The 27,964-nt window shown below is 29.8% G+C and overlaps 3 protein-coding genes and 1 long non-coding RNA gene across 5 annotated transcripts in view; 1 reads left to right on the forward strand and 3 right to left on the reverse strand.

Annotated features, from left to right (window-relative positions):
* Positions 1 to 18,854, reverse strand: part of LOC105193621 (peptidyl-alpha-hydroxyglycine alpha-amidating lyase 2) — a 37,690-nt gene extending 18,836 nt beyond the window's left edge. The window contains exons 1-6 of the mRNA XM_011158146.3: positions 18,680 to 18,854; positions 18,121 to 18,301; positions 5,951 to 6,105; positions 5,414 to 5,612; positions 4,236 to 4,428; positions 3,804 to 3,992 (exon numbers count right to left, since the gene is read on the reverse strand). Of these exons, the coding sequence (XP_011156448.1) occupies positions 3,804 to 3,992; positions 4,236 to 4,428; positions 5,414 to 5,612; positions 5,951 to 6,105; positions 18,121 to 18,261 (877 nt within the window). The 5' untranslated portion in view covers positions 18,262 to 18,301; positions 18,680 to 18,854. The remainder of the gene's footprint in view (positions 1 to 3,803; positions 3,993 to 4,235; positions 4,429 to 5,413; positions 5,613 to 5,950; positions 6,106 to 18,120; positions 18,302 to 18,679) is intronic.
* LOC113004756 lies at positions 10,249 to 14,946 on the reverse strand. The gene is made up of 3 exons (XR_005574324.1): positions 13,285 to 14,946; positions 12,403 to 12,599; positions 10,249 to 11,826 (listed from the first exon to the last, which is right to left on the reverse strand). It is a non-coding gene; the product is annotated as an uncharacterized LOC113004756 (long non-coding RNA).
* A 2,383-nt stretch (positions 18,855 to 21,237) lies between the features above and the next one.
* On the reverse strand, positions 21,238 to 23,268 carry LOC105193620. Its single transcript, XM_011158145.3, has 4 exons — positions 23,111 to 23,268; positions 22,248 to 22,373; positions 21,866 to 22,066; positions 21,238 to 21,590 (listed from the first exon to the last, which is right to left on the reverse strand). The coding sequence occupies exons 1-3, from the start codon at positions 23,120 to 23,122 to the stop codon at positions 21,884 to 21,886; spliced, it is 321 nt and encodes a 106-aa protein (XP_011156447.1). The 5' UTR covers positions 23,123 to 23,268; the 3' UTR covers positions 21,238 to 21,590; positions 21,866 to 21,883.
* An 850-nt stretch (positions 23,269 to 24,118) lies between these two features.
* Positions 24,119 to 27,793, forward strand: LOC105193622 (NADH dehydrogenase [ubiquinone] iron-sulfur protein 4, mitochondrial). Of its 2 annotated transcripts, none has more exons than XM_011158148.3 (3): positions 24,119 to 24,316; positions 24,670 to 24,990; positions 27,470 to 27,793. In XM_011158148.3, exons 1-3 carry the CDS (start codon positions 24,258 to 24,260, stop codon positions 27,645 to 27,647), a joined length of 558 nt encoding a protein of 185 aa, XP_011156450.1. In that variant the 5' UTR covers positions 24,119 to 24,257; the 3' UTR covers positions 27,648 to 27,793. The 2 variants fall into 2 exon arrangements, with proteins under 2 accessions (XP_011156450.1, XP_011156449.1); XM_011158147.3 differs by having other exon boundaries at positions 24,147 to 24,316; positions 24,658 to 24,990.
* Positions 27,794 to 27,964: the final 171 nt, after the last annotated feature.

Below are 27,964 nucleotides of genomic sequence, written 5' to 3' on the forward strand. Positions count from 1 at the left end.
GTGTCGTAAAACGACGTCGCTTCTTCGTCGCGCAAAAAAATGTCAACGACCATTTACGCTTAGTACGTTGTAAAAATTTATAAGCCTCTCGGGTCATAAAACTATTGTGTTTAATTAATATTTTAACAGAGAAATTTTTCTATGTTAACCCATGTGGTATTCTCTTTAATTCTATACAAAACCTAAGTGATTTTATTTTTGCATTTTTATTGAAAAATCTTCCTATTCCTAACCCAAGTAGTATTTACCCAAGTGGTACTATTTTTGTATTTTAACAGAAAAATTTTTCTATGCTAACTTATGTGGTAATTACGTTTAACTTTAAGTCTACAAAAGTATATTATTGCTTAACACTACAAAACGCGTGATATCAGTACAAAATTACCTTTTCAAAAAAAGGTAAAAAAAAGGCGGTATTTATGTGTGTGCGCGCATCTTATCTTTAATTTTTCCTAAAAACACAAGTGGTACTATTTCTGTATTTTAACAAAGAAATTTTTCTATGCTAACCCATGTTGTACTTTCTTTAATTTTTATACAAAACCTAAGTGATTCTATTTGTGCATTTTCATTGAAAAATCTTCCTATTTCTAACCCAAGTAGTATTTACTAAAAAATAAATATTTTAAATTTAATCCAACCTAAATGTATTCTTCCCAAAAAATGTATGAAATCTTTAAATTGCGCCATTTATAAAGAGAATATGTTGCTCTTTGAAATAATTGCTGTACTACTTTTAACAAATAAAATGCAAGTGATAGTATCTTTATTTTTTAAATAAAATCCAAGTGGTATCTTTAATTTCTTTCTAAATAAAATTCAAGTGATACTATCTGTGTATTTCTATTGAAAAATTTTTCTGTTTTAACCTAAGTAAATGTACTTAATTTTAAAAAGTTTCAAAGGAATATATAACATTTAATCTTAAAGAATTAAGGAAAAAACAGAAATGAGAAAGTTTTATTAACATATAAAATTTTTAAACTACAAAAAATTGCCGATTGATTTGGTCATTACCAGACATCCTGTAAGAACTCCCAAAATCTGATAAGCGTCTCAGTCGGCCGATTTCTTATAATACGTTTTTCTTAAATGATAGAAAGTTTTAACTCACCTATATCTGACAAGAAGTCGAAGTCGATTAGATCTGGTAGATCCGATTTTTCCATTATTTTTTTATTTTTTTATGGTTTTTTTTGTCATGGCGTTTTTTTCATGGCGCTCTTTTTTCCGGCATCCTTTTTCACGACGTCCTTTTTCACCGCGTTTTTTTCTTGGCGAATTTTTTCACGGCGTCTTTTCCTTTTTTTTTCTTTTTCTACTTTTTTTTTTGCTAGTTGTATGACTAGATTTGGACTACTCTATAATTTGCTTTTTTACCTTCTCTTCTTTTATTTTATTTTTTTGTTTTTTTTTTACTCTTGCCATATTGAAGTTCGAAAATTTATTTAATTTTTCCTTTTGAATTTTACGAGAGAGGAATTGAAGGAAAGATTGTTCGAAATATGTACACACGTGGATATTTGTACACGCATTTCTCACGTTCACGGAGATTTACACAATATACTTCTTATATAGATTTCTTATACGCTCGTCTGATCAAATCCGTCTATGAAGAGGATGGAAAAGCTTTCTTTTCTTCTCCATAGGTGGACTAAGTCTCTTCGGTTCCCCCACTTTCGCCAACCCCCTCTACCTATTTTTCCTAGTTTTTCCTATACAGAAGTGCAGATTTTGAGGATGCACCAAAACCTCTCGGACCGAACGCGGTCGAAAATATCAATTCGATTTCTTCCCCTTCCCTTCTCCCACCTACTGAAAATCTAACGCCCGTTGACTCAGAACCTCTGTGGAGCATTAGGGAAGGTCAACCATGAAACTTTTTCCTTATGGCAAAAAATGAAAAATTTTTCCATTAACTTCAATCTTAAAATTCCCCTCTTTATGTTTCCACTTCATAGAAAATATTTCATGATTAATGATCCCCCCGAATGCGGAGCCCGAAGTCAATTTCTTTACTAGATCTTCTAGTTTATCGTCCTCACTTCCCATTTCCCATTCAGTCACTGACACGTAAAGAGTCATTTGACAAAGATTGGATGCAATGCATCAAATGTACAGGTTGGGCACACGTCAAATGCGAATCAATTTCTTTATGCATATGATTATGCTGCCATGCAAGAGTGTGTTCTTTCCGCTTAATCCTTCTGTTCCAATTATTACGTCCGAGGGACTCCACGAGGGATTTTCCATTTTGCCGAAAACAAGTATTCCTCATCTTATCATAAGAAAAACGTGACAGCATGAGAAAATTGTTTCTGAAAAAATTTGTGTAAGAAATCTATATAAGAAGTCATAACGACAGTAAAACGACGCAGTTTCTTCTCGTACTTGTAGTTGGTACGATACACGACAGCGTCTCTTTCTAACAGTTATCTGCAAGAACCGGAAGCACGTGTAGAAAAATTTTATAAGAGTATTGTGTATTGTGCGGATCTCCATGAACGTGAAATTTACGAATATCCACGTGTGCACATATTTCGAACAAACTTTTATTTTTTTTCTTGTGAAATTTGAAGGGAACAATTTAAATTAATTTTCGAGTATTAAAATGGCAAGAGTAAAAAAAAAAACAAGAAAATAAAGTAAAAGAAAAGAAGGTGAAAAAAGCAAATTATAGAGTGGTCCAAATCTAGTCATGCGATTAGCAAAAATAAAAGTAGAAAAAGAAAAAAAGATGACGCCGTGAGAAAGCATGCCGTGAAGAAGGACGCCCTAAAAAAGAACGCCATGGAAAAGAAGACCACGGAAAATAACGAAGAGGTAATGAAAATAATGGAAAAATCAGATCCACCAAATCTAATTGACTCGATTTCTTATCAAGATATAGGTGAGTCCCGAGTTAAAATTTTCTATTATTTAAGAAAAACGTATCATTAGGTATATGACTGAGACACTTATCAGATTGTGAGAGTTCTTACAGGATGTCCGGTAATGAACACCAAATCATCTTTCGTGAATTGATAGAGCAAATCAAAGAGCAGATAAGTCTTGTACCACATTGCAAAATATTTAATAATCAATGAGATGCAGACTCGCTTGTAGTACAGTATAACCAATATTTCCGTTCCATTTTCGTTCTCGTATTTTTTTTGTGTTTGCCACATAAAATTTCAAACAGAAAGCATGTTCTAGGTCAGACATACTTATTTCAGCACAAGATATTTAAACTGCGTCCGTTCAAAAATGTGGGTAATCATCAGGTGTGAAAATATCAAGAACCGCTTTTTGTTGAAATCGATGTTTCTCTCTTTCTCTTTTTGTACATGTGTACAAGCGTGTAAATGTGTATGAGAGAGTTGAAAGAAGAATGACATCATTGACCTAGATTATGTGATTTTTGGATAGTATAATCTGTACTGGAATGTTAGATCTTATAAGAAAAGAGACATACAGGTCGAATGAAAGATATAGAAGTATACTCCTGTCTCTTTGTATTGTATTATTCAACCTAAAAACATCGGTTTAAACGTTGTAGGTGTAAAGACGATTATTTAGTAAATTCAATTTTGATAAGAATGTAGTCCATCGACGCATTTTTACATGAAACAAAAGAATTTGACAAAAAAGAGCGAGATATGCGAGATACTTTGCTAGGTTAGATAAGTTTTTTTTTTTTTTTTTTTTTTAATAGAAAAGAGCATAGAATACTTTTAACTGATCACAAACTACATCTGTGTCGCATTTGTGTTAACAATAACTATTTATACACGGAGATATTCCAATTATCCTGAATTACTTACGGTGTGATGCAATTCCGAATATTCGGCCAAATTGCCGGTGACGAATCGAATAAGGAGGTTCCAAATTTTGACTCAACCCGGAAAACGTCACATCCATGCACACAATCCTCCAATTTTCGCGATCAGCGATGCATACTTGTCGATTTGGCAAAATTGTCAAGGCATGTGGAATTCTTAAATTAATCCAACCTAAAATCATAAATGCATTAATTTTATTTAAATATGTAATAAATATATACATGTTAAAAGTATTTTGTGAAGTATGAATATAATTGCTATTTAATATAGATGTAAAATTATTTATATTTACGTTTATATTATATAACAATTACATCTGTATCTGATAGGTATATTTTTACAAGAATACGTCTTATACAAGCAAAAATTTGTGCTAAAAGACATTCGCGTTACTATTAGTGATATTAAACGTACCTTCGCCAACAGTGTATTTAGGATTGCCTCTTTTGTCAAACAGTATTATCCTGTTGTTGCAATATCCGTCGGCGACGACAATCTCGCCACTCGGTAAAATCGCGACCGAGGTTGGCTGACAGAAGTGATCTATGTCGTTTCCAGGCTCGAATCTTTGTCCAAGGACCAGTTGAGGAACACCGGAAGCGGAATACTGTAATTTATAGATGTCATATGTATTAATTTCTAATATTTTGAGCAGTAATAATTAATAAAGAAAGCTTAAATTATTGCCGAGTAACAAATTCTTATTGATTTTTCAGTTAATTTATTTGTTAATTCAAATTATATGAAATTATATGATTACATAATTATAAAACAATAAAATGATGTAATTTGTAATACACGTGCATGTTTATTACACTACGCAACAAAAACTCAATTTTTTTTTAATTCAAGATTTAACAATCATCTTTGATGTACTTTTGGCTACTAAATACTAATTCGAGCGATAAAGATATTTCATTGAAAGTAACGAAGCGTTATTGAGATAACGAAGATTATAGAATTCTTACGCTTTGGTAACGCTTTATTATTTTCCATCTTCTCTTGCTAAAAAATTAAAAAAATTATTCCATTGATGTTTTTCGAACATTAACTCTGGCATAAAATACTTAACAATCGAAAATGAATTGAAATGGATAGAATTTGCGTTTCAGATTTTTTGAATCCATTTGAATTAAAAAATAACGTAATGGATAAGAATACATTCGAATTTAAAATGATGAATAGTTCATTTTATATTTTAATTTGAATTATATTTGAATTAAAAAATAACATAGTAAGGGTATGAGAGATTCGTGTTTGGCAGCCAAAAGTATATAAAAATTGGCTCTTAAAATCTCAAGACAAATTCCGTGTTGTACAGTGTATTACTAATTATGAAAACACATTTATAGTGTAAAACATTTTACAATACCACGTTTTATATGTTTGACAAAATTTATGATTCCATTTTTTATCGTTATTTATTATCACAAAAGCAATTTATGTTTCAAATTATGCTTCGTATTTCTCTACATTCCTTGAAAGAAAGAAATGATAGCGTTTCAATAAACTGTAGTAATTACTACATAAGTAACTGATAATGTATTACTAATATAGTAATCAGTTTATTGAAATACTTTTTTAAGGGATACCTTGAATACTTGATGGAGAGCAATATCAGTCAGCCATATATTTCCAAAGGGATCAACATGGATTCCATGTGGTAAATAAAATGTCTGATTTCCCCAACCACTAATAATATCACCAGTTTCAGGATTCAGCGTTAATACTGTGTTATCACGAATAGGACCTCTGTATTTCTCTTGGTATTCTGCATTCTCATTGAAAGTGCTAAAAAATTTGTCAAACGCGTTAACAGGACATTATAAAAATATTTTACATTTAAAATTTTATTTTATGACACATTTAATATATTGAAAGTAATAGAATTAAATGATCAATCGATCGGTGATACAACTAGATTTTCTAGAAAGTAAAAATTGCATTAGGATATTAAAACAAATTAAAATAAAATTATCTCCAAAATTATTTGCAGTTATCCTTTGAAATCAAAAATGTAATGTTTAATATACTTAATATTTTAACAATCTCTGCTATTTTTTTAGAAAATGATGAAATCTTATTGTTTATGCATTTGATTTTTATTTGTTAATTTGTTGATGACTTACTCATAATTCCATAATCGATCTCCGCGGTGAAAAATCACGACATTCCCTGTTGGCTGTACTGCGACTCCCGTAATCTCGCCAAGATTTTCGGGACTACGCCAGGAACGATTTTCAACGGGATGCAATGGCACGTTGTAGGATGGTGAAAATTTATCCTGCATAATAAAAAAAAAACAATCATAAATTTAACGATTATGAATAGTATGGAATAATTATATGTTATTATCCGAAGATAAAAGTATATGACAATGTCTGATAATAGTATAGATGAAATATTGAGTACATTTTGGAATGATTCGCTATTCTTTGTCATCATAATGGCGAAACAGGCGTCAATGTGCATTGCATTTGGGCAAAGAATTTGTATCAAACTTTGCTATTCGGTCGTAGTTTGGACGAATTCGAAACGTGGATGGACGAGATCGAAACCCAGTTGCAATCAGAAGATCATGGTAAGGATCTTTCAAGCGTGGAGAATTTGCTGAAGAGACACCAATTTGAAGAACGACGTGCTTGGTCACGATGAGTCGTTTGAATCTATCGAGGACATCGCCGCCAGCTTTCAGAAATCGAATCATTTCTTGAGTTTCAAAAGATGAGATTCAAAAGAGAGCATTGGTTACGATCAATAGATATCACAATCTTCAGGAGCCGATGCAGATACAGCTTGGAAGATGCAAAGTTACTGCATCAGTTTGCGAGAGATGTTGAGGATGAATTGCATTGGCTTTCGGAGAAGGAGCCATTAGTCGTGAGTAATGATCTCGGCAGCTCCTTGACCACTGTACAGTGATTACAAAAGAAACATCACCCTTTGGAAGCGGAATTATTATCTAGAGAACCCATAGTAGCTTCACTGGTCAGCAGAGCGACTGTGATGATTAGAATTGGGCATTTTGCTGCCGATAAGATTGAAAAGTTGACCAAAAAGTTACAAGAGGAATTGTCGCATCTCAGAGATCTGGCAAGTGTCAGGAAGCTAAGATTACTCGACGCTGTAGAATCACAAATGGTAAGAAATTAAATTGTACTTTTACTGATATAAAATTAATTATAATCACTTGTTTACTAAGTTCTAATTGTTATATATAAGTAACGTAAATAATCTCAGTGATTTAATAATAAAATTTTAATAGAATTATAAGAAGGGCTAATGAGAGTCAAGACGCTGATGTTGGTGCGTATATTCTTTTTTGAGTTTATTCCAAATGGATTCAGTACGCTTCGACTCTGTTTCGAGTCATCTTCAGCAATAAAATCAAAGTCAGAAAGCTTACATTTCACATGGCTTGGTCTTATATCTTATTGAGTCACAATCGGGTCCCAGCAAACACCACGTTACATGTAACGTAAATGTTAGTTGTAATTTCCCACTCAACAATGTAACTGTTATATAACACTCGTTATATAACAGTTACATTGTTGAGTGGGAAATTACAACTAACATTTACGTTACATGTAACGTTGTGTTTGGTGGAGTGGTCATCCGAGTGAAATTGAAATTCATGTGAAGCAAGGACCAGATACATATTATGTAGACAGGAGTGCACTATGTCGCAGACAGGAGTGCACTATGCCGGCATAATACCGACATTTTGCTATCTGGGTCGATTCTTTGCGCGCGTCATGGAATCATGTCTAATGTTTTGGCCCTAATTATAATTATTCGTTTTTTTTCTTACTTGAGATCTTTATTCTAACCTAATTTAATTAAGTAATGACTGTGTTCAACTGTAGTCGATTGTTTAAACAGCTGCGGTCACAATATGGCTGCTCACTTAGAAGGGATACCCAATCAGAGAAGCCATCAGATTACCAATCAGTCTCTTCTCTCTTTATATAGGACTCTAGTTGTAACCTTAAGACGAGCTCTCTAACTCTTTTTTTAACGCGACGTGGGACGCGGTTTTACGATTGACGTGTTACCATCCCCACATTTACTATTTATTTATATTTTTTATTTTGATTTTTTTCTAGAATAAATTTGTTCACGATGTAACATTATTGTATCGATGGAAAATGAATTGGCGTCATAACTCAAATTATTTTCTAAACGGACTTGGTTTGTTAGAAATTCTTTGTGCTTTCTAGCGCTAGGAAAACACGTGATTTTTCATGTTGGTTTGTTGATAGATTCATTGCGCGCTACTTCGTGGACTGCGCTGTGTACATACTGCTGTGATAGAAATACTGCTAGTCAGGTTTCACACGTATTTTCTATTTTTCTGGTTTCATTCTTTGGTTGCTACCAAGAGAAGAGTAATCGCAGCTAACGTTTGTCTTCTTGTAGCTTCTATTTCTTCTTTAAATTTACTTTTTATTATATTTATTTATTATATTATGAATGTACTAAAATATCTTTTTCTTGAAGATACCCTTATTACAGAAATGTACTACTCTGATAGTTATAATAATTTTGAGTATCAATAGTACTAACAGTATACTTAATATTTAAAATAAGTAATATATTACTTAAATTACCTATCTATTTAATACTGTTAGTATTTCATTTCTATAAGAGTATCTGTATTTTAACTTACTCCTTTATCTACCTTAGCAGCAAATCTCACAGGAAGAATAGTACCAGATCTAGCATTGAAAACCAGCAGTTAGTGCACATGGTAGCACGCAATACGTCATATTTCTAGCAGCATCGTCAGCATGGCTACTAGTATGCCTACTAGTAAATACCTTGCATGTGATCTAGCAAGAAAAATCGCACCGTGGTTAAATTCTTTGGAGTGGAATTTTACTCTGAAGACTTACTCCAAAAGAGTGAAAATTTAGTTTTTTAAAATTGGCTGAATTTTTACTCTTTTATGGTAAGATTCCTTTTCAAAGAATTTAGAGAGTAAAAAATTGTACATAAAATGAAAAAAATATTATAAACTGGAAATATAATAATCAATATTGCATTTAAAATATACATATTTATTGATTGTAAAAATTCTTACAACTAATAATAATATTGAACATTATATTCTCTAGAGTAACTATAATATTGACGTGTTTATATTGTACTTGATACACTTTTTAATAAAATTTTTTTGTTTACACATCAATGTCAGTATACCTTAGCATAAAAGGATCTTATTTGATACATCTTCTCTTTCTGTTTGTCTGCCAAAGAGAATTTTTATTTTATCTTATTCACTAATATAATTGTCTTACGCACGTGACAACATATTCTATTAAAACTATAGATAATAGAAAAAAATACTTAATAATATACTGTTTTATTAAAAAAAGATAATTAAAAGAACTTAGATTATTATATCAAACAAAAAGTGAAAGAAATTATCGTGACTGCAAAGAGAGAAAAAAGTATTAAGAAAATAGAAATTATACTTTTATAACGTATGGTTTAAATGATTTAATTTTCTCCTCGTCAAGTTCAATGCCAATATCAGCCAAGGCCTTGCTAATTGTTCGCCTATTCAAATCGTGATTCTTAATAAACAATTTATAAAAACCCTATTAATTGCATACTTTCAGGAGGATAATCAGAGTGATAAGCATGATATAATTTGAAACAAAGTTCCGTCGCCTCAACCGCGTTTTCACATGTATATAAAACTCGGTCCACTATTACATGGGCGTGAACAATATGCTCCCAAGTGGGACCTACAGCCAAGATGTAAGGTTGCATACAACTTGAGGTCTTATTTGATTTACTTTTAACTGTAGATAGCGATTTACGTCGACGTAATTCAATATGTTCTTGAATCTCTGTCTCGCTACAAACTCTAGCGATGAAAGAGTCCATTACGTCTATCCTCGTTGGTTTCCACGTCCTTTCTACGAAGGCGTGTGTAAATACGAAGGGGAGAAGTAGTGCTCCAGTAACTCTAAGTTTGATATCCGAATCTCCTAAAAAAGTTATTTATTTTAATGTAATTGAATGTGTAAGCCTTATACAGATATAAAATTGAAAATTGATGAAATTAAATATCTTATATTTCTTTAACAAAAGTAAGTTTTATTTACTTTCCAAATATACGAAAGTTTTGGAAAAGGACATTACTAAAGAAATGAATATTAATAAATACGATGTTAAGTACATGAAATTAAAATTGTAAAAATGTCTAAAACAGAAGCTGAAATATGAAAAGTGAAACTAAAAATGTCTATACATAGACATTTTTGATAACATTATAATTAATATTTTTATAATATTTATATAATATTATAAAAATATTATATAAATTTATAATATATAATTTATATAAATTTCATAACATTATAATCTTATGGAAATATTTTATAAACGCGTGAAAAGAAAATGTTTTTATAGAAAAAAAATCAGGACTACCAGCAAGAATTATTAGTAAAAAATTATTATTAAAGAATTGCATATCAGTAATTTTTTCCTATTCTTATAATTTTTCTTTTGTAAGGCTGGTATATAGTTTCAATTGTTACACTAACATAAAGATATGAATGCTTAGGCATACGAATTAAACATTTGTAAAATCGAATCGAATCGTAACATATTTGAAATTGAATTTGAAATTTTCATGTTGAATCAAATCGAATCAAATTTCTACGATTCGAATACGAATCGAATTCAATTTTCATTAATGTTTCTCAGAATTACATTATATATGATAATTTAAATGTAAGAAAGTATTTTTAATAACATTATTTTTCTTTTAAATAGAAGAAAAATTAAATAGTGCAGGAATTTTATAAAACAATTACGAAAATCATATGCTAAATATAAATTTATGTTAGATACTAAACAACAAATGTGTGCAAGTATTATGTTGATAAATGCATATGTAAATAAGCATTTCTTATAAGTTAATAAATATATACCCAGTATGTTTGAAAGATACAAAAAATTAGCTGTCTATTAGTGATGTTACCAAATATCATGTTTATATTTTATAAGCATTAGATATATAGCAGATAAATTATAATGTTACTATTAAAGTACCTTAGTGCACTTTATACAAAAATGTAATCGATTTCAAGTTTTGTTTCAAAATTCATAATTGCAAATTTATGATGTAAACATTCTGATCTTATGAAATGTTGATATAAATTTACGAAGACGAGTATCATTTATTGCATACGCATAGTTTTGAATTGAATATTCTATAAATTTTAGGAACAGTAGAAAAGTCTTGGAAATCGACAAACAATTATGCATAAGAATTGGTATGCGCATATACATCATTGGGGTTTTGCGGTAGATACAAATAAAGCAATCAAAATAGACAATTGGTTTAAATTCGAAACATCAATGATTCTCGAACTATTCGTACTCAAATCTTTTAGATTCGAAAACGAATTCGAATCTATTGTGATTGGAATCTATTGTGATTTTATTCGACTCGATTCAAACTATTCGCACACTTTTATTATATGGTAAAGTAAAACTTACGTTCAGCCAAATCAAGGAACACAGTAATTCTATTTTTATATTCTTTTTGGGTTGTTCTTTTAAGAACTATTTTGGCCGTTTTGATAATTGCAAGTCTATGATCGTTTAACTTTTCAGCTAACTTTCCCGAGCTTTTTGCCATGGAGTTTGGATATAGTTGTTCGAAATCCTTACAAATCTACACATATAAAACATATTTATCATAATGTGAGGAGCAATACTCAAACAGCACAAAATACTAAAATACACAAAATACTAAAAGACAACATAAAAAGACGTCTTTTCGTCATCGTCGTATGGTTATTTTTTCGGCAAAGTGAAAACTAGACTAGATCTTTTCGTCATGTGCTCATAATTCTATTAGCGATGTTTTTCATCAAATCATCTATTAGGCTTCTCTTTTTCACTGTGGTTTCTTTTTGCTCAGCGATATTGTAAAAGAAAGTAATATAAGAGTTATTTGAATCAAGTTAATTTTCTTTTTGTCCTGTAAGTGTAAAATGTATTTATATATTTAAAATTAAGATAGTAAAAATTATTTTATATACATTTATTTTAATACTTTTTGTCCATATTAGCTCATTTTTTTTTTTGATCATTGGAAATTATAAAATAACTAGCAATGAAACATTTATAATATTATAATTAATTAACTTTTGTCGAGTATATTTTTTTACTAAAAGATATTTTTATAAAAAAAACTTTGCCGTCTTTTAGTTGACTTGATACTGTTTACTATTGTTCAACAATTTATTTCATTTTGCATTCAAATAACGCAAAATTTAATAAATAATTCTATTCTATGGTTAAAATAAAATAAAATTAGAAGCTCTAATTAAAATAGCACTTTACTGTTTAAAGAAAATGTAATCTATGTACACATATGACTAAATAAAATATTTCTTAAAAATGTCATCGAAGAAGTTCGAAATAAATTATATGAGAAATAATGTAACAATGTTATTACTTGGATCATTCATAAAATACAATATTTAAAGAATTACAAAAAATATAATAAAACAAGCATCACAAGCAGACTTGTTATGTACTGAAACAAACTCACTAAAGCCTTTCCAATGCCTTCGATTTTCAACAATGGAAATTTATTTAAATAATCCCACACAGTTCCCGGCTGATTTACAAGTCGTTCGAATCTGTAGTTAAAAATAGCTTTCCAAGAGGTTACCAATTGCGAGGCAAGCTTGTTATGCAATTGATTGCGTAAATAATTTAAGTGCCATTGCAATTTCGAATCGATTTCTAAAAAGAGAAACAAGATATTGTTATACTTATAACATGCACAACGGCAATGCAAAATATTCTTGTTTAAGTATGTTCTTTCCGAAACGATTTCCTATATGGTCAATATTAAAATAGTCGAGACTTTTTTTTAATAACTATTGTGCCATTATTTATTTGATTTTTCAAATGTTTGAGATTTAAATCTTTTTCTATCTTGCCTCCTAGTATCTATAAAAGGCATCTATAAAAAAAATCGAAGTATGTGAAAGTGGAATCTTCTGCTTTTGAAACGACCCCAAAAAGATTGTTACACGACATTTATTTTTTATGAAGTTGCAATAATTTAAAGATCAACAATTTTTTTACAAAAATTTTGTGATTCTTTAATTTTGGTCCTGAATGTATGTTAACATTCTTCAATTCTAATTGTCTCACCTATTTTGATACTAACAATATACAGGGTGATTATTAATGACTGTTTTCATGTTTTACCATAGGAGCATGATTTACCGACGGATACGTATTTCTAACATATTATTATATTAGAAATTACAAATGCGTGCTCCTATGGTAAAGAATAGGAACAGTTATTAATAATTATCCTGTATATGTATGTATGTGTAAAAAATTACAATACAAAGATGTGATAAAAATGTACAAAGTTAATTTTCTTATGTATTAAAATCGATGAAAAAAAATTTACCTATCGAGTCCTTGTCGCAAGGCCGCACCTCGTCTCTTTTCTGCGGACTGACGAGTCTCCAGATATTTCTGTTAATAGGTGTGTTGCTCGAAGGACCTGGAATTTTGTTGCTGCCGATACGGTTTGCTTTTGGACATCTGAGAAGAACAGCTCGGTCTTCTTTGATTAATTTCTTCCGTTCTTGGAAGAGTTGAACCTGCAGTGCTCCTTCCGCTCTTTTCTTCTGAATTATAGTGATCTACATGATTCGTACTTAAAGGCATAAAAGGAGGACGCCGGTGTTTTCGGGAAAAGATGCTTGAAGTACTTGGCCCACTGTACAAGGACTGACGTCTTTAATTTTTGTTTTGGAGGAGTGGCCAAGCTAATCAAGTGTTTAATAGTAATTCTGGCAATCAAGTTTATATCCTTTCCTTCCGGCACCATGTCGTTGCGATGACAGTTATCGACAAGTTTTTGACACTGCGGTCCATTTTTTCGTAACAGGATCAATAAGGGATTTTTATTCTCAGGATCATTGGCCGATAGCTGTTGAGTACTATCTTCCGATGCTTCAAGTGGAACAGTTTGCACAGTTTCGGAAGCGAAACGTTTGGGGTCATGTGAAGTGTCTGGGATTTCTCTTTCAATTTCGTGTTCGAATTGTAGAGCACGGTCAACAATAAAGTCTTTGACGTCCACTTCTGAAGAAAATTCACACTCTTCACTTTTTATGATGGTTTCTTCACTGTTTACAGCAATCGGTGAATTTAATGACACTGCTGACGAACATGAGAACTCTGTCCTATTTAAAAGATTATTTCTGCCGCTGTTGACATTATAGGAAGGTATAGATGGCGATGAATCGGAAGAACTGGCTAATAGAAAAGGCTGCCTATCATTTTTGTAAATTATTTGCGCAGATTGCACATTACCATACGCCTGGAACAGAATAAAAAAGCATGAACTTTTTTATATTACAAATTGTGAATGTAAAACTTATCTTCTTGTCACTCTTTAAGAATTACGTGCAGCTAAATTAAAAAAATTAATTACTGGATATTCAAATCATGCAATAGTTACAGAGTGTTACGCGCGAAAATTAACCAACAAACTTTTCAGTTATCGGAATACAAATTTTTTTATAATGTAACAGATGAAAAATAAAACATTTATAATTTTTGTAGAGGAGAAGGGGATAATATGATTATGAACACAAATTTCTCCTTCACTGAAAGTTACTTTTTTAAATTTTAATATTTTTAGATTACATTCATTTTAAATTTAATAATCTTGTAAACTCTTAAAAATCGAGTTTTGTTATAAACAGAATATATGCAAAATTCGTTCAAATTAAATTTTGAACTTTAGAAATTTAGTACTGAACTTAAGAGTTTTGAGTTTAGAATGGAATTCAACGATTGTAAAAAGCCTTCAAAAAACAATGTTTTCTATAAATAACCTATTGTTAGAAAGTTCTCATCTTCAAAAGGTTAATATAAAATGATTAATATGTATATGTCTATAACTGACAATGATTCAAATTGAGTTATAGTGTTATATTCTTGCCATCAAAAATTAGTAGCATACTCTGCTCAAAATTTGTCTTTGCAAGCTTGATTATCGAGATATAATATAAATGAAAAGAAACGAATAGTAAATAAAATTATTTAAAAAAGATCCATGTACCGTTAGAAGTTGAAGATCTATAGGGAGACTACGAGATGACATCCATTTCTCTTAAAACTCTACCAAACCTTCTTCTTGGACCGTATTTCTTAATTAATTCATTAAGATCGCGTTTCATCAAAGTTTTTAAATCTTCAACGGTTATATCTTCTTCTGAAAAGGCGAAAGTATATAATAATTTAAAACAGCTAGATTACTCTTAATAGCTCAATAATACCGTTTTGATCCATAGCTACATAATCTTTTTGTAAAATAAGTATTTTTGTACAAAGAAGAATTTACTTACTAATAAGAATTTGAATTACTTCTTCTTCGGCTCTCATAGCTTCAAGTCATCACAGATCTTATATCCTCACGTTTCATATTAACACGGTCACGGGACTTTGCCACTTCGTCACTCATTTTTTTTTCTTACACTTACGTAAACTTATGTTACTCAATTGCACTTTTGGCCGTATAGACCCTGCACTTGGGAATGCTATTAATTAAAAAAAAAGACAATTGCCGCATTTAAAGTTACATATAAACAGGCTTGGGTAAGTTCATACTTTTTTTAAAAATAAATTAAGTAAAAGTTAATGGTTTATAAAGTTAATTTAGTTACGTTAAGTGTAAATTAACTTGAGTTAAATTAGAAATTAATTTTGAAAAACATTATTCATATTAAATTACAAAATCGTAATTTTTTAGAGTTAAATTACTCAAAACAATTATAATATGGATCAACAAACTTAATATTTTATTTGTATATTAAGTTTGTATAATATAACAAAGAAATCTTATTTCTTACATGAGAATGTGTGTTTCTCTTACAATTTTTTCTTATACATAGATGAATTTTTAACTTGGAAAAAAGGTTATTGAACTAAAGTTAATGTAAAAATAGGAAATAATGAACTCTCAAGAGCCACGCAGGACATCAGACGCAAATAAATAAATCACAGCAAAAATCCAATATCAAGCAAACGTTTCGACCTTTAATGACGGTCTTCCTTAGTACAGATTTAAAAGTCTATGAAACAACAAAATAATTGCACTAATTAAGATATGAACTCATCGAAATAAACAAATAAAGGTCAAAAATAAAAACAAGTTACCAAACAAATAGAAATTGTGCGAAACCGCGATGTACATCTTCTTTCAACGTCTTAACATAATAAACAATCTCACAAAGCGTGTGCAGAGAGTTTTGTAAAGAGCTTTGTAAAATCAGTATGACTTGATTGTTAACCAATAAATAAATGAAAAGGTGATATTAAAATGATGACTTTTAAAATTGTAACAGCCAACAATATAAATTAAATAGTTAAAAGAAATAAAAGGAAAATAAATAAGAATAAAAATATATATGAAATAAAAGAGAGCTGTGCAAGTCATGAGATGTAAAAATGTAAAAAAAGAATGATGCAAAATAAAAAAAAGAAAATAATCGAGACAAAAAATTATATAGGTTTAGAGGTATTTTGTATATAATTCTTTGTCTCGATTATTTTCTCAATATCTATTTGTTTAGTAACTTGTTTTTATTTTTGACTTTTATTTGTTTATTTTGATAAGTTCATGTTGTAATTAGTGCGATTATTTTGTTGTTTCATAGACTTTTAAGTTTGTACTGAGGAAGACCGTCATTAAAGGTTGAAACGTTTGCTTGACATTGGATTTATGCCGTGATTTATTTATTTGCGTCTGACATGGTCCTGCGTGATTCTTGAGCTCATTATTTTCTATTTTTAATTAATTTATAAGAGCCTTAACCTTTGTTTATTTTGTTTTTTAAAGTTAATGTGTTTTAAAGATAACTAGTTAAAGTTAAATATTAAATCATTAAAAATTAATTAAATTAAGTTAGAAGTTATTAACTTTTAACTTTTTAATTAGTTAATATATCCAACTTCGCATATAAGGAAGTTAAAACATTCTCTGTAACGATTGTGGTGCAGAGAGTTGTTCGTCTATTTTCTGTGCCGAATTCAAATCCGGATTTAAATCCGATCGAGCGAAAACATCTGATTTTATTCAATCACTACCTTTCGAATGGTAATGGCAAATCACAGAGAGTATTCTGCCATAAGAACTCTTCTAATTAGGTCGATCGAAACCGGTGTTTAAACTATAATAGCGTTTTCGAGTGCAATTTCAATTCAATCCAATTTGAGTTAATGAGTCCAGCCATACGCTGGAATTGTCCAATTAGAACATAAAATGTAGCCTGTAATGTTATTAACCCGCCTCGGGTTGGGTTCAAACCCGCCGCACTCGCAAGCGCTGTATTTGTGTAAGGATGCTGAAGGAACACATTTCTGGTAAAAGATTAAGGACGTAGTTAGTTTTAAAATATCTTTTAACCGTTATCCATAATGCAACGCAACTCTGTCATAGAAATCTACTTTGATTCACAATGCTCATGGATGATGAAAAGTTTTATTAAAATTTTCTACCACTGATTTTATAGCCAATTGTATTTATATTATATAAATAAACGCATTTGTTATTTTGGGTAAACTTTCTATATGATTTTTGTTCAAATATGTCTCTAATGTCATTACTGTATTATTACTGTTGCATTGCACGTATTATTACTGTTGCAATGCAATCTCTATTCGATAATTCAAGTATTTTGAATTGTCGTTCGTGAAGTCCATTTTAAATATAAAAATGAGATATATTTTTAATTGGACAAATTCATTTTAAATATTTGATCATTTAAAATTAGTCAAAGCCATTTTTAATATTTAAAATGGATTAAGCCGAATATGGGTATATCCCATTTTTTCATGGACCATTCAAACTTATAATTTAGATTGAAATTTTTTGGAATGTAGTCTCATTATTCAAGATAATCATAAATTATTATTTTATCAGATAATCCTGAATTCGATTAAACTGGAACAGTTATTTCTGATGAAAATTATTGGATATTTTTCTTAATGAAATACGAAGAAGAATTTACTGACGTAAAAAAATTTTTATACACCTGAATATTTCAAATATAGCAACGTAGCAATTCATTACCCTAACAGCACAAGATATCGAACGAATACTGTGATATTTTACAAATATACACACGATATTGTGCGAATGTTCGTCCTATATTTAGAATATTCATATGATATCTTGTGCTGTTAGGGTAAGGTGATGTTAAACGGAAATTAGTGATGAAATACGTACATGAGAGAATCGGTCGTCGAATCTGTTGAAGTTAATTCCCTCGTAGCCTCCATCGTCGATATTGGATGTAACGCCTCTAAATATCACTATCACGCATAGCGAGAGCAGTCGAGGGAATCGGACCTGTTCACCACTTGCCATTGCTTCTCTGTTCTTGCATCAATCTTGGCAACTGACGCGTCTAAACGGAGAGAGAGGTGAACAATCGATACCACGCGCAAGCGCCCGTCGAATTTTAATTGACAACACTTGAGAGTACAAGCTTCAGGGAGACTAGTGCAACAAGTAGGAAATGAGGACGAAGAGAATTGATCGAACATTCGATATAAACAAAAGAACTCGATATTTGGAGTACGACGAAATAATCGACGACAAATTAGATTACACTTATGGAAGGATGAAAATATAAATCTAAAAAAATTGTGTCATAATTTTAGTATTGTATTATTTTATAAATTAATTTATATTATAAACTGCATGTGATGTTTGCGTGTGTGTATGTATATTAAAATAAACAGTTGCGATTTCGCTGATAAGCGAAAAATAACAAGTTTCGTACCTATGAATGAGAGGTAACTGTTGCACCGGATAACATTCGGAATCAACTGTGTTCACCCCAGAATCTCATGGAAAGTTTTGCCGGTACAATCAGACAGGTGGATGCTGATCGATATTCACGCGCAGGTGTCCTGGTCGCTGTCCCAGGAAAGTGGGTAGCAGCGCCGAGTCGACGTTGTCACATGATCGTATCCTGGAAACCATTGACGTCAGAGTTTTTATCTGTTCATAAAGTAATCAATAACTCTGTTTAATCCTTAGCATTGTTTGGTCCAGAGCACGCACACGTACACTCGGGCAAAAAACAAGTAGTGATGGCAACTATATTGTATAAGTTTCGATATATAAAATTAATATACATAGTCAAACAAATTTTTTTTTTTTCAATTATTGCAACTAAACTATGATGAAAATATTTTGTTAAAATAGTAATAAAAAATATTTAAATATTACAGAATTATATATACAAATTTTTCAGTTGACTCATTTTCGGTATCATTTCATTAACATTTTAATACAGGACATTATGAAGAACATTATAAACATTATAAAGAATTCAGTAAAGTTTAAAATGAAAGTTAAGATGAAAATTAGTGAACATAATAAAAATAAAATTATTTAGTAGAATATAATATTAAAATTCAATAATATATGAGTAATGAGAATGAAAGCAGTCTTATAATTATAAAGAAATAAATGATTTAATTTATTTTAAGAAATTAAAAATTTCTTAAATATTGTAAATTTAAACATTTGTAATTTCAATAATTTTACATTTAAACATTTATATTACAATTAAGTAGTAAATATTTAAGTAGAAAAACTTAACAAAAACTCAACTCAATATTAATTATTAATTTGTTTCTGTTTTATTACTTTTCTAATATTCACTATTTTTCCCTAGAATTCATGATAGATATTTTAGCATATTGTAGTGCTGAATTTTATTTAACAAATTTGCAAAAATATTACAACATATTTTGCATAATTTTTTATTATTTTTCATTATTTTTAATAATTACTTTTAGAATTCAGTATTCAATCAATTCTTGTATAATTATCATGTTTATAATTGCTACCATGTTACATTTTTTTTCTGACAAGTAAATTTTGTGTTACTAGCCAAATTTACTAAAACTCAGTACACTTGTAATAAAAAATAAATACCTATTTTTATTGGCAATCGTGCTTATATTAGATTTTAAAAATCGGTTAAATTTTTATTTTTATAGAACAAATTAATTTTTATTACAGTTGTGACAGCTTTCGAAATTCTGTACATTTATGAAATTACGTATTATCATATTTTGTTCAAAAATTATCCTACGAAAAATTAGTTGGTTTTTGAGTGCTTATTTTATCCTTTAAATTAAATATATTGATTAAAGATAAAAAAAAACATGTCTTTCTCTTTCTCTTTCTGTTTTATTTTTGATTATTTTACAAGTGTACTGATAAGAGAATTTTAACTTAAAAATTAAAATATATATGCATATATATATATAAAATTTTCAAAGGATAAGTTTACTTCTGAGCATATCTAATACTAGAATAAAGTCGTCTATTATGTTTCTAATATGACAGCGGAGTTCCTGCTAAATCAATAAGCGCATGTGGCTGCTTTCGTTATAAACTTATTATTTTTGGAGTAAAATTTACTTACTAAAAAATTTGTCATTAGACTAGAAGTTGAGAAAATCGATTCGTGAAATTGGAGTTTTCAAATTTTATTGAGGTGAGTTTTTTTTAAACCTTGTTTACTATATAATAAATATTTGATAATAAATTCTGGACGTAGTGACAGAGTAAGGTCATATTAATAGAAAAATATGTGATAATTTGCTTAATTGTAAAGATTAAATTTGGTGATTGTAAAACCGCAATTAAGGCGTGGAGCTTGTAATATACGAATGAGATATAAATTAAATGCTATAATTAAGTTTTTCATTGGAAACTTTTCAAATTGAGGCTTGAGAGTTACAGTTTTCTGCATTGGTACTAAGACCCTAAAATATCTCGAAGCAAATAGGTTTTGGAGGAAAATGTTAAGTGAAAAAATTTTTGAATGTTGAAAAAGCTATGTGATTGATCAACTGGATTTTGGATCTGAAGCCTAGTTTGGATCCAGCCAGTAAGGTCCGAGTCAATAAGACCTAACTTATATAAGAAAATCCTTGTGTCTCATATTCGGAATTCTTTTTTTTAATCAGCAAAATATTTTTGATAAAAATCTCACATAAGTACAACAAAAGTTATTACTGATTGCGAATTTTTAGCGATAAAACGTAAATATATTTTTTATAATTTTGATTTTATAATTTGATAAAAATTAGAGTTAATATTACAAATTAAATAAATTACAAGCGTTTACAAAAACGTATTTTATAATAAGCGACTTCATTCTTTATACGAGATACTTAAATTGAATAGAAGATAGATTACTCGAGATAATCAATTCTCATATAACTTTGTTAGAAAATAAAGGCTTACTTACGCTCGAGTTTTCATTGTATTTTTAAAAATTACGAATAAAGGAATAGTAAGTAGTTACAAGTTAGATTACTTACAATTTGCTTCATCAGAGCAAATAGTGCTTTATTAATAGTGATCACAACGAGTTTTTATATAACACAACAATTATAAATTCTTGGCAGCGTAAATGTTCATCGATGCGTTAATAAAGATTGCATTGCTTCTCCAAATCTGAGTGTCCGCCAAATAGTGTGTTTCCTTCGAATATTATACAATGTTTCCAATGTATAATATGGAAATTTTTTGAACAAAGCTGCTAATAGAAAATTACCTTCAGAATAATCCACGTCTTAACCGGTGAATAAATCTGCGAAACTCTAACGAGTGCCGATTTTGATTTTAAACGGGAGATATTTGATTTCCATCGTGTTCTGTCATTCCTGAAAAGAGTCAGATTTGTTAAAAAAATGATTTCTGTGACATTGTACTATTTAACACGAAAAACGATGAATTGTTGGCCATTAGAAAATGCCCACAAAATACTAATTTAAAACAAGATAATTATATATTTTACTTTATTTTGTGACTTTGCGAGAGAGAGTGAGAGAGAGAGAGAGAGAGAGAGAGAGAGGGTGAAAGAAGGGGGAGGAGGATAGCAAAAGCAAAAGAGCGAAGAGGAGAAGAGATGGATTCTTATCGATTCTTTCTAATTCACCTTCTTTGTGAACGTTGTTTATTTATCAATTTCGAGGCTTAACGGCATTTCGGGTTGGGTCCATATGTAGCCTGTGCGTGTCATGCTGCAATGCGCGTCGTAATATCTTCCTGGTGCACGGCAATAAGACCATCTCGGGCAACGACATCGGAACTTACTATGAAATTCTTCCTTGCACACTTCGTTCCACCAACAAGTTCTCTGAAAAATGAAATTTGTTATTATATCAATAATACACTTTTCATAAATAATCTTTTTTAATTGAATAATGCAATCCGTTATAAAATATAAAATAATATAAATATAAATTAAAAATATATAATAAAAATAATATAAAATAATATAATATAATATAAAAGATATTTAATTTTTAATTGCTTACCTCAGCTAGATAACCTCTCACACTTTGATCACTGTAATTTCTTTTGGTAATTATGTGTCTGGCGTTCGCTGAATATACCTTCGTACATAGCGCAAATATCAATAAAAAACATAATGTAGTTCTATCCTGCAAAAAAGTAACACAGACTTTACATTGTATATAAAATCAATTAAAAATATCCACACATTTGTTTTTACAAAAACAAGATATTAACTTTAAGAAAAAAATTTTATTTAATTTCTGCCAAAGTTTTTATTGCTTTTTTCAAAGAATTTAATTAATATCTTCTCTCATTAAATTCCTAATTTATTGAACTATAATGTTTACATACAAATAAATAAATCTTTCGATCTTTCAATTAGCTATCATTTAGAGTGCTTCAAACGTGCAATGTTTCTCTGGTAAGAAAAAAATCATACATATCTTTCATTTAAGCTTTTTAATTTTTTAAATTTCTTACAATATATCTTCTAATATTTCTCTCTCTTTCTCTTAAGAATTCTTTATATGTTTTAAACTTATGAAGATTTTTGAAGATTATCTTAAGTTTCTTCAAATTTCATTTTTCTTTGGAAATTATAGAATGAGAAATCTTAAAATATTCATACACAGCACAGAATTCATAAAAATAAAAAGTTCCAGAAAGGTGTAGAATTTCTCAGCATTTTCGAAAAGTGCTCCAATTTATTAAAAAATCGAAAAAATTCTAGAAAATGTTACAAAATTATATAGAGATTGTAAAATTTAAATAGAACTTATAATAAGTTATATAAAGAATTCTAAAAAAAAATTTCACTAGATTTGTCACTGTAATGTTATGGTTACCGAGAGAATTTGATTTTCGCACGCTCGTCTACACTTACATTTTCCCTCATCTCTGCCTTGTCTCACAACAATTTTATCTGTAATTCCGGATTACATGCGAAAAATGCAGAGAGAGTAGCGAGCCCACGCGAGCTGCATTTGCCCGCCGTGATGTTACTCGCGAGGCATTATCCCTACGCGATGCAGTTCCTGAGAGAAGGAGCAAGTGACGTCGGGCATGCGTACGTCCGGTATTCGCTGCACTATTAAGGGTAGGTCAGTCTCTTTCTCTTTTCCTCTCTCTTCTTTCTCTTTCCTTCATTCCCTGGCGATCGATTGAGCGCTGTCCTAGTGCAAGATTTCTAAGAATTTTCCGTATAATTTTCAAAAACTTTTATATAGTTTTATAATTATTTACCAAATTTCTCAAGTCTTTTTTACGCTCAAGTCTTTTTCTGAAATATTTTTCAGAAATACTGAGAAAGTCTTTACATTTTTTCTGGAATTCTTTATGTGAACTGACTCTAAAATTTAAGATTTCTAAGATTTCTTATTCGATAATTTTTAAAAGAAGAACCTTGTAAAATTTCTCTGAATAAAAATTCAACGTATTTTTTCAGAAGTTTTTTAACGTATTTCTTCTTTATAAATTAAAAAGAAAAATTCTATAAGATTCATGAGAATTTCTTTCATTAAAATTGTGATGCATAACGCGACATCTTGGTAGAAAATGAGAGTGATATACGCTGGAATAAAAATGTACGTTATATAGAAATAAAGAAAAAAATATAACAATTTAAGTATAAAACAAAGTGTAATTAGGCTACTTAAAACTCGAGATTTATTTCTAAAAAGCGAGGACATTCATAGGATAAATATATCTATGTCTCATCAGGTTAACAATAAATTATAAAATTAATACTATATTATCACTTTCTTACTCTTAATCATTTAAAGTTTAACAGTCACACGCGAGCTTCTGTAAGGCTGGCGATCTTTAATAGTATCTTGTCGGTGACGAAACACACCTATAGTGTACAGTTTCAAAAAGCGCGCCGGAATTTTGTCGTGTCGCTAGTACTGCAATTGGCCGCAAGGCGGACAAGTTTGCCGCAGTTTGCCGACAATGTCGATAATCGCTCCAAAATCATTTCGTATAATCAGCTGATTCGTATCCGACTTGTTTATTATATTCCTGCAAGCAGAATGGCATCTCGCGCATTACTGCAACAATGTGCGAGTGGATTAAGCAGAAGCTGCCCTGGGTATTTTGCTTCATTACTTTCTTTTTAATACAAAAATAAAGTTTAACGAAACATAACCTCAAAATTTTACATAACAGATCTGCTTTATATCGTACTAAACATCGTTTTGATGTATTACATTGTTAAATAACTTCCTCAGACTTTTTATTTATGTAATACCACAAAACCATTTTTAATCAATTTTATATATGTGTAGAGTTGAAGTCTATTCCCAAATTGTTACAATATGTTTCAATTTGCTCTCTGCGTTAAAAAATTGAAATACAATAACTAATCGTACAAATTAGTTTGTAAAGAATTGTTTGAAAGACAAACAAGATGATTTAGACGTTCTAATGAAGTTTTGTATGCAGATTCAGCAGAGTATTCTCAAGTAAAAGCTCGGTTGTGGAAAAGAAGCCTGACTTGGTACAGCGCAAAAATTTCCAAGAGACCATATTGACACCAGAGGAAGCCAAGTATTTGAAAGCCTTGAAGAGCACAATCACTGTAGCTGACGAAAATGTTGGTTATGTATCCGGTGTTCCTGAAGAGCATATCAAAACACGTAGAATACGGATTTATCAACCTGCCAAGAGCGCCATGCAATCGGGAACGAATAACATTCACTTCTGGCAAATGGACTTTGATACTCGCGAACGCTGGGAGAATCCGTTGATGGGATGGACTTCTAGGTAAACGTTAATATTTATAACGTTAATTAACATTTTATATGTGTTATACAAGTCGGGATATATCTGGTGTATTGCAATGCATAATGTATAGAGAGAATAGACAATAATATGAAGATCTACAAAATATACTACTTATTTTATTAATGAGAGATTGGCATCATTTGTTTTTAATATAGAGTTTAGAATGAAGCTCTTGTTTAGAATAAGGTCATATAATACTTATAGAGTATTTTTGCTTTTGGATTAAAAAAATTGATTATTTTGTTTTTAAAATGGTCGATTCAATTAAATGAAGAAATATTTTAAATAAAAAACAGGTCAGAGCTGGATCTTATTACTTAATATTTCTTATGTGAATTTGTATTGCAAGTCAAAAGCATCTATGTCCATTCTTGTATTACTCGTGAGTTTTTATAAAAAAGTTAACAAAATATGATTGATAATAAATTGTTCTAAATTGTGTATCTAATCCTTTTGAATTTTTTATTTCGGATGAGTTAGATGTATGCAGATAAATCGTTACATTTAGTTTGTACTATTTCTTTTTAGTATTTTCTCAAATTCAATACTTAAAACATAAGGACAAGACCCTTTAGAGGATTAAAAAAAGCCTATTTTTATGAATTTTTTTACGGAAACTATATGAGCGATTGATTTCAAATTTTGCAAACATTTATCTATATTTTGTTGTTAATCAGAAATTTTTACAAGTAAAAATAACTGAAAATTGTTATAATTATAACATTGTGTCCAAGCGCGCATCGCATCGTCTCATGGCTACCATAAATTTTCGACACTCAATTATCTGAAGCAACAAATCAAAAAAGATTCTTAAAATATGTTGACAACCACTCATGTTTATGTAAAAGAGTTTTCTATCTTTTTAATCGTATTTGGGCGTGCTTGTTGCATATGTAGCTCCAGCTTGGCCATCCGTTCATAGTTTACTTTTTCGGAACACAAATTGCAGCTTGCAAGAGACCATTCGATTTTCGTGAAATATTTCCATATTTTTATGGAAATGCTCTGTTGTCTTATTTTCCTGCGTCTGTGTGACGTTGCTTGCTTGAACTGATTATCATATATATTATTTATAATTTATTTTGTTTTGCGTACGTACATACATACGGCCAAAATTATATCACCTTGCTATTTTTTAATAGAGATTTAATAGAGATTCGTGGACCTTTAAAACAAGTTATGCTAAAAAAAAAATCGAAAAATATAGTTTTGGTTGGTACTATATATAATATTTCAACATTCAAATTTCACCGCTACAATTTTATTTATTGTTTCAACATTCCCCTACCTATGTCGTGTTCTTTGGACAAATGTTCTTTTAACGTATTAATTCCATGAAAGATATTTATATCAGCATGGCAATCGTTTATGACATTGAAGTTTTTTTTTATCTTTGTCAATACGGAAAAATTGATAAAACCAATTAGGGTTTAATTTTTCTATGACCGTTTCAATTACAGAGGGATGTGTTTCTCACAGATGTTTTTCAAGAACATTTATTCCTCCGGCAGAAAAATGTTCACAACAAAAAATGCATTTTGCATTGGGCTATCCAGTGGATGTAAAGAATTGCCAAATTAAATTAAATGAACTTGGTGATCACAAATTCTCCTTCATTTAATTAATATACTGTTATTCATTATATTTAATATACTAATATCCGTTATTATACTAACGGTCGCGATGTTTTTTCTTTGGCGCACAGACATAGACTAAACGTTTTATATCAACTATGTGTGGAGAAACTTTCGTTGATCTACAGATGTTTGGTTATCGTCTGAACTAGAATTATTAAAATTGAACTGTTTTTTAAATAATTATTACGCATGTAAAAATAAACTTTGAAAAATCACTAAAACTTTTGAAAGTTTAACGTAAAAAAAATGAACATAATAATATAATTTCATTTCGCTGGTTGATAGAGAGAAGTGTTTCGAATATGTGGGTAAAAGGCGAAATCAATCGGTTTTAGTTTGTCTGAAATTATGGTAGCCAGTTTGAAAAACATGCGTTTAAAGTTTTGAGTATAATAGAAATATTACATGTAAAATCTTTTATCGTTTTGAATAAAATGGTATAACTTCCTTAAATTTTTTAAAATTTTTTGATAAAAATTTAAGGGTAGATTTTTAAAAGTATGTACTTTCATAAAATGCAATAAAAAATTGATTTTTTTAACCCTTCAAAGGGTCTTGCCCCTTTAAACGGCTTTTCTTTGTGATTGTATGATTAAGGAACATTAAAAAGTATAATGAAATAAATTTATTTCAAAACTGCCTTAAAAAGTTCTTTAATCTTACCTAGAACTTTGAATAAAATTCCAGAAAAATCTGGACATTCTCAGAAAATTTTTTAATAATTTTATGTAATTTATTAATTTTTTTATAAATTTGAATTATCTTATAATAAGTATCTTTTAAAAACACTAAAAAATTTTATTTATATATTTCTGATGCAGTGGAGATCCTATGTCAAATATAAACGTTGATTTTGCGACGAAGGAGGAGGCGATCGCGCACTGCAAAAAGATGGGATGGGATTATTATGTGCAAGAGCCAAATGTCAGTCAACCGAAACCTCGCAGCTACGGAATGAACTTCTCTTGGAATAAACGTACCAGAGTTTCGACTAAATAAACTGTTTCAAGCTAATCTCTCTTAATTTCGTAATAGCAACGATGGGCGCCAATTGTATACATCGTTTTAATTGTAGTTATCTAAAAAATTCTGAAACAAATAAGTATGTATCATAATGCAAATAAATGTATATATATAGAGATTTAGCGCAATGTGTTTCAGTTAAAATTTGATATGTCTTTTTGCTTACTCCTTGTTTCCTAAATACATTAAAAAAATTTATTTACACTTTGGCATGTGTTACACTTGTTCTAGTAATGTAAAGTTCTAGTAATGTAAATGAGGAAGATTGTAGACGGAAAACGGTAACACGTGTT

Source organism: Solenopsis invicta, chromosome 3 (genome assembly GCF_016802725.1).
Source record: "Solenopsis invicta isolate M01_SB chromosome 3, UNIL_Sinv_3.0, whole genome shotgun sequence".
Classification (NCBI taxonomy): domain Eukaryota; kingdom Metazoa; phylum Arthropoda; class Insecta; order Hymenoptera; family Formicidae; genus Solenopsis; species Solenopsis invicta.

Coding starts and splice junctions, on each gene's coding strand:
- LOC105193620 (XM_011158145.3), bottom strand. Junction 22,067..22,247: donor TGAGAGGTTATCTAGCTGAG/GTAAGCAATTAA, acceptor TTCATTTTTCAG/AGAACTTGTTGGTGGAACGA.
- LOC105193622 (XM_011158147.3), top strand. CDS start 24,258: ATGGCATCTCGCGCATTACTGCAACAATGTGCGAGTGGATTAAGCAGA. Junction 24,317..24,657: donor TTAAGCAGAAGCTGCCCTGG/GTATTTTGCTTC, acceptor GTTCTAATGAAG/TTTTGTATGCAGATTCAGCA. Junction 24,991..27,469: donor TTGATGGGATGGACTTCTAG/GTAAACGTTAAT, acceptor TTTCTGATGCAG/TGGAGATCCTATGTCAAATA.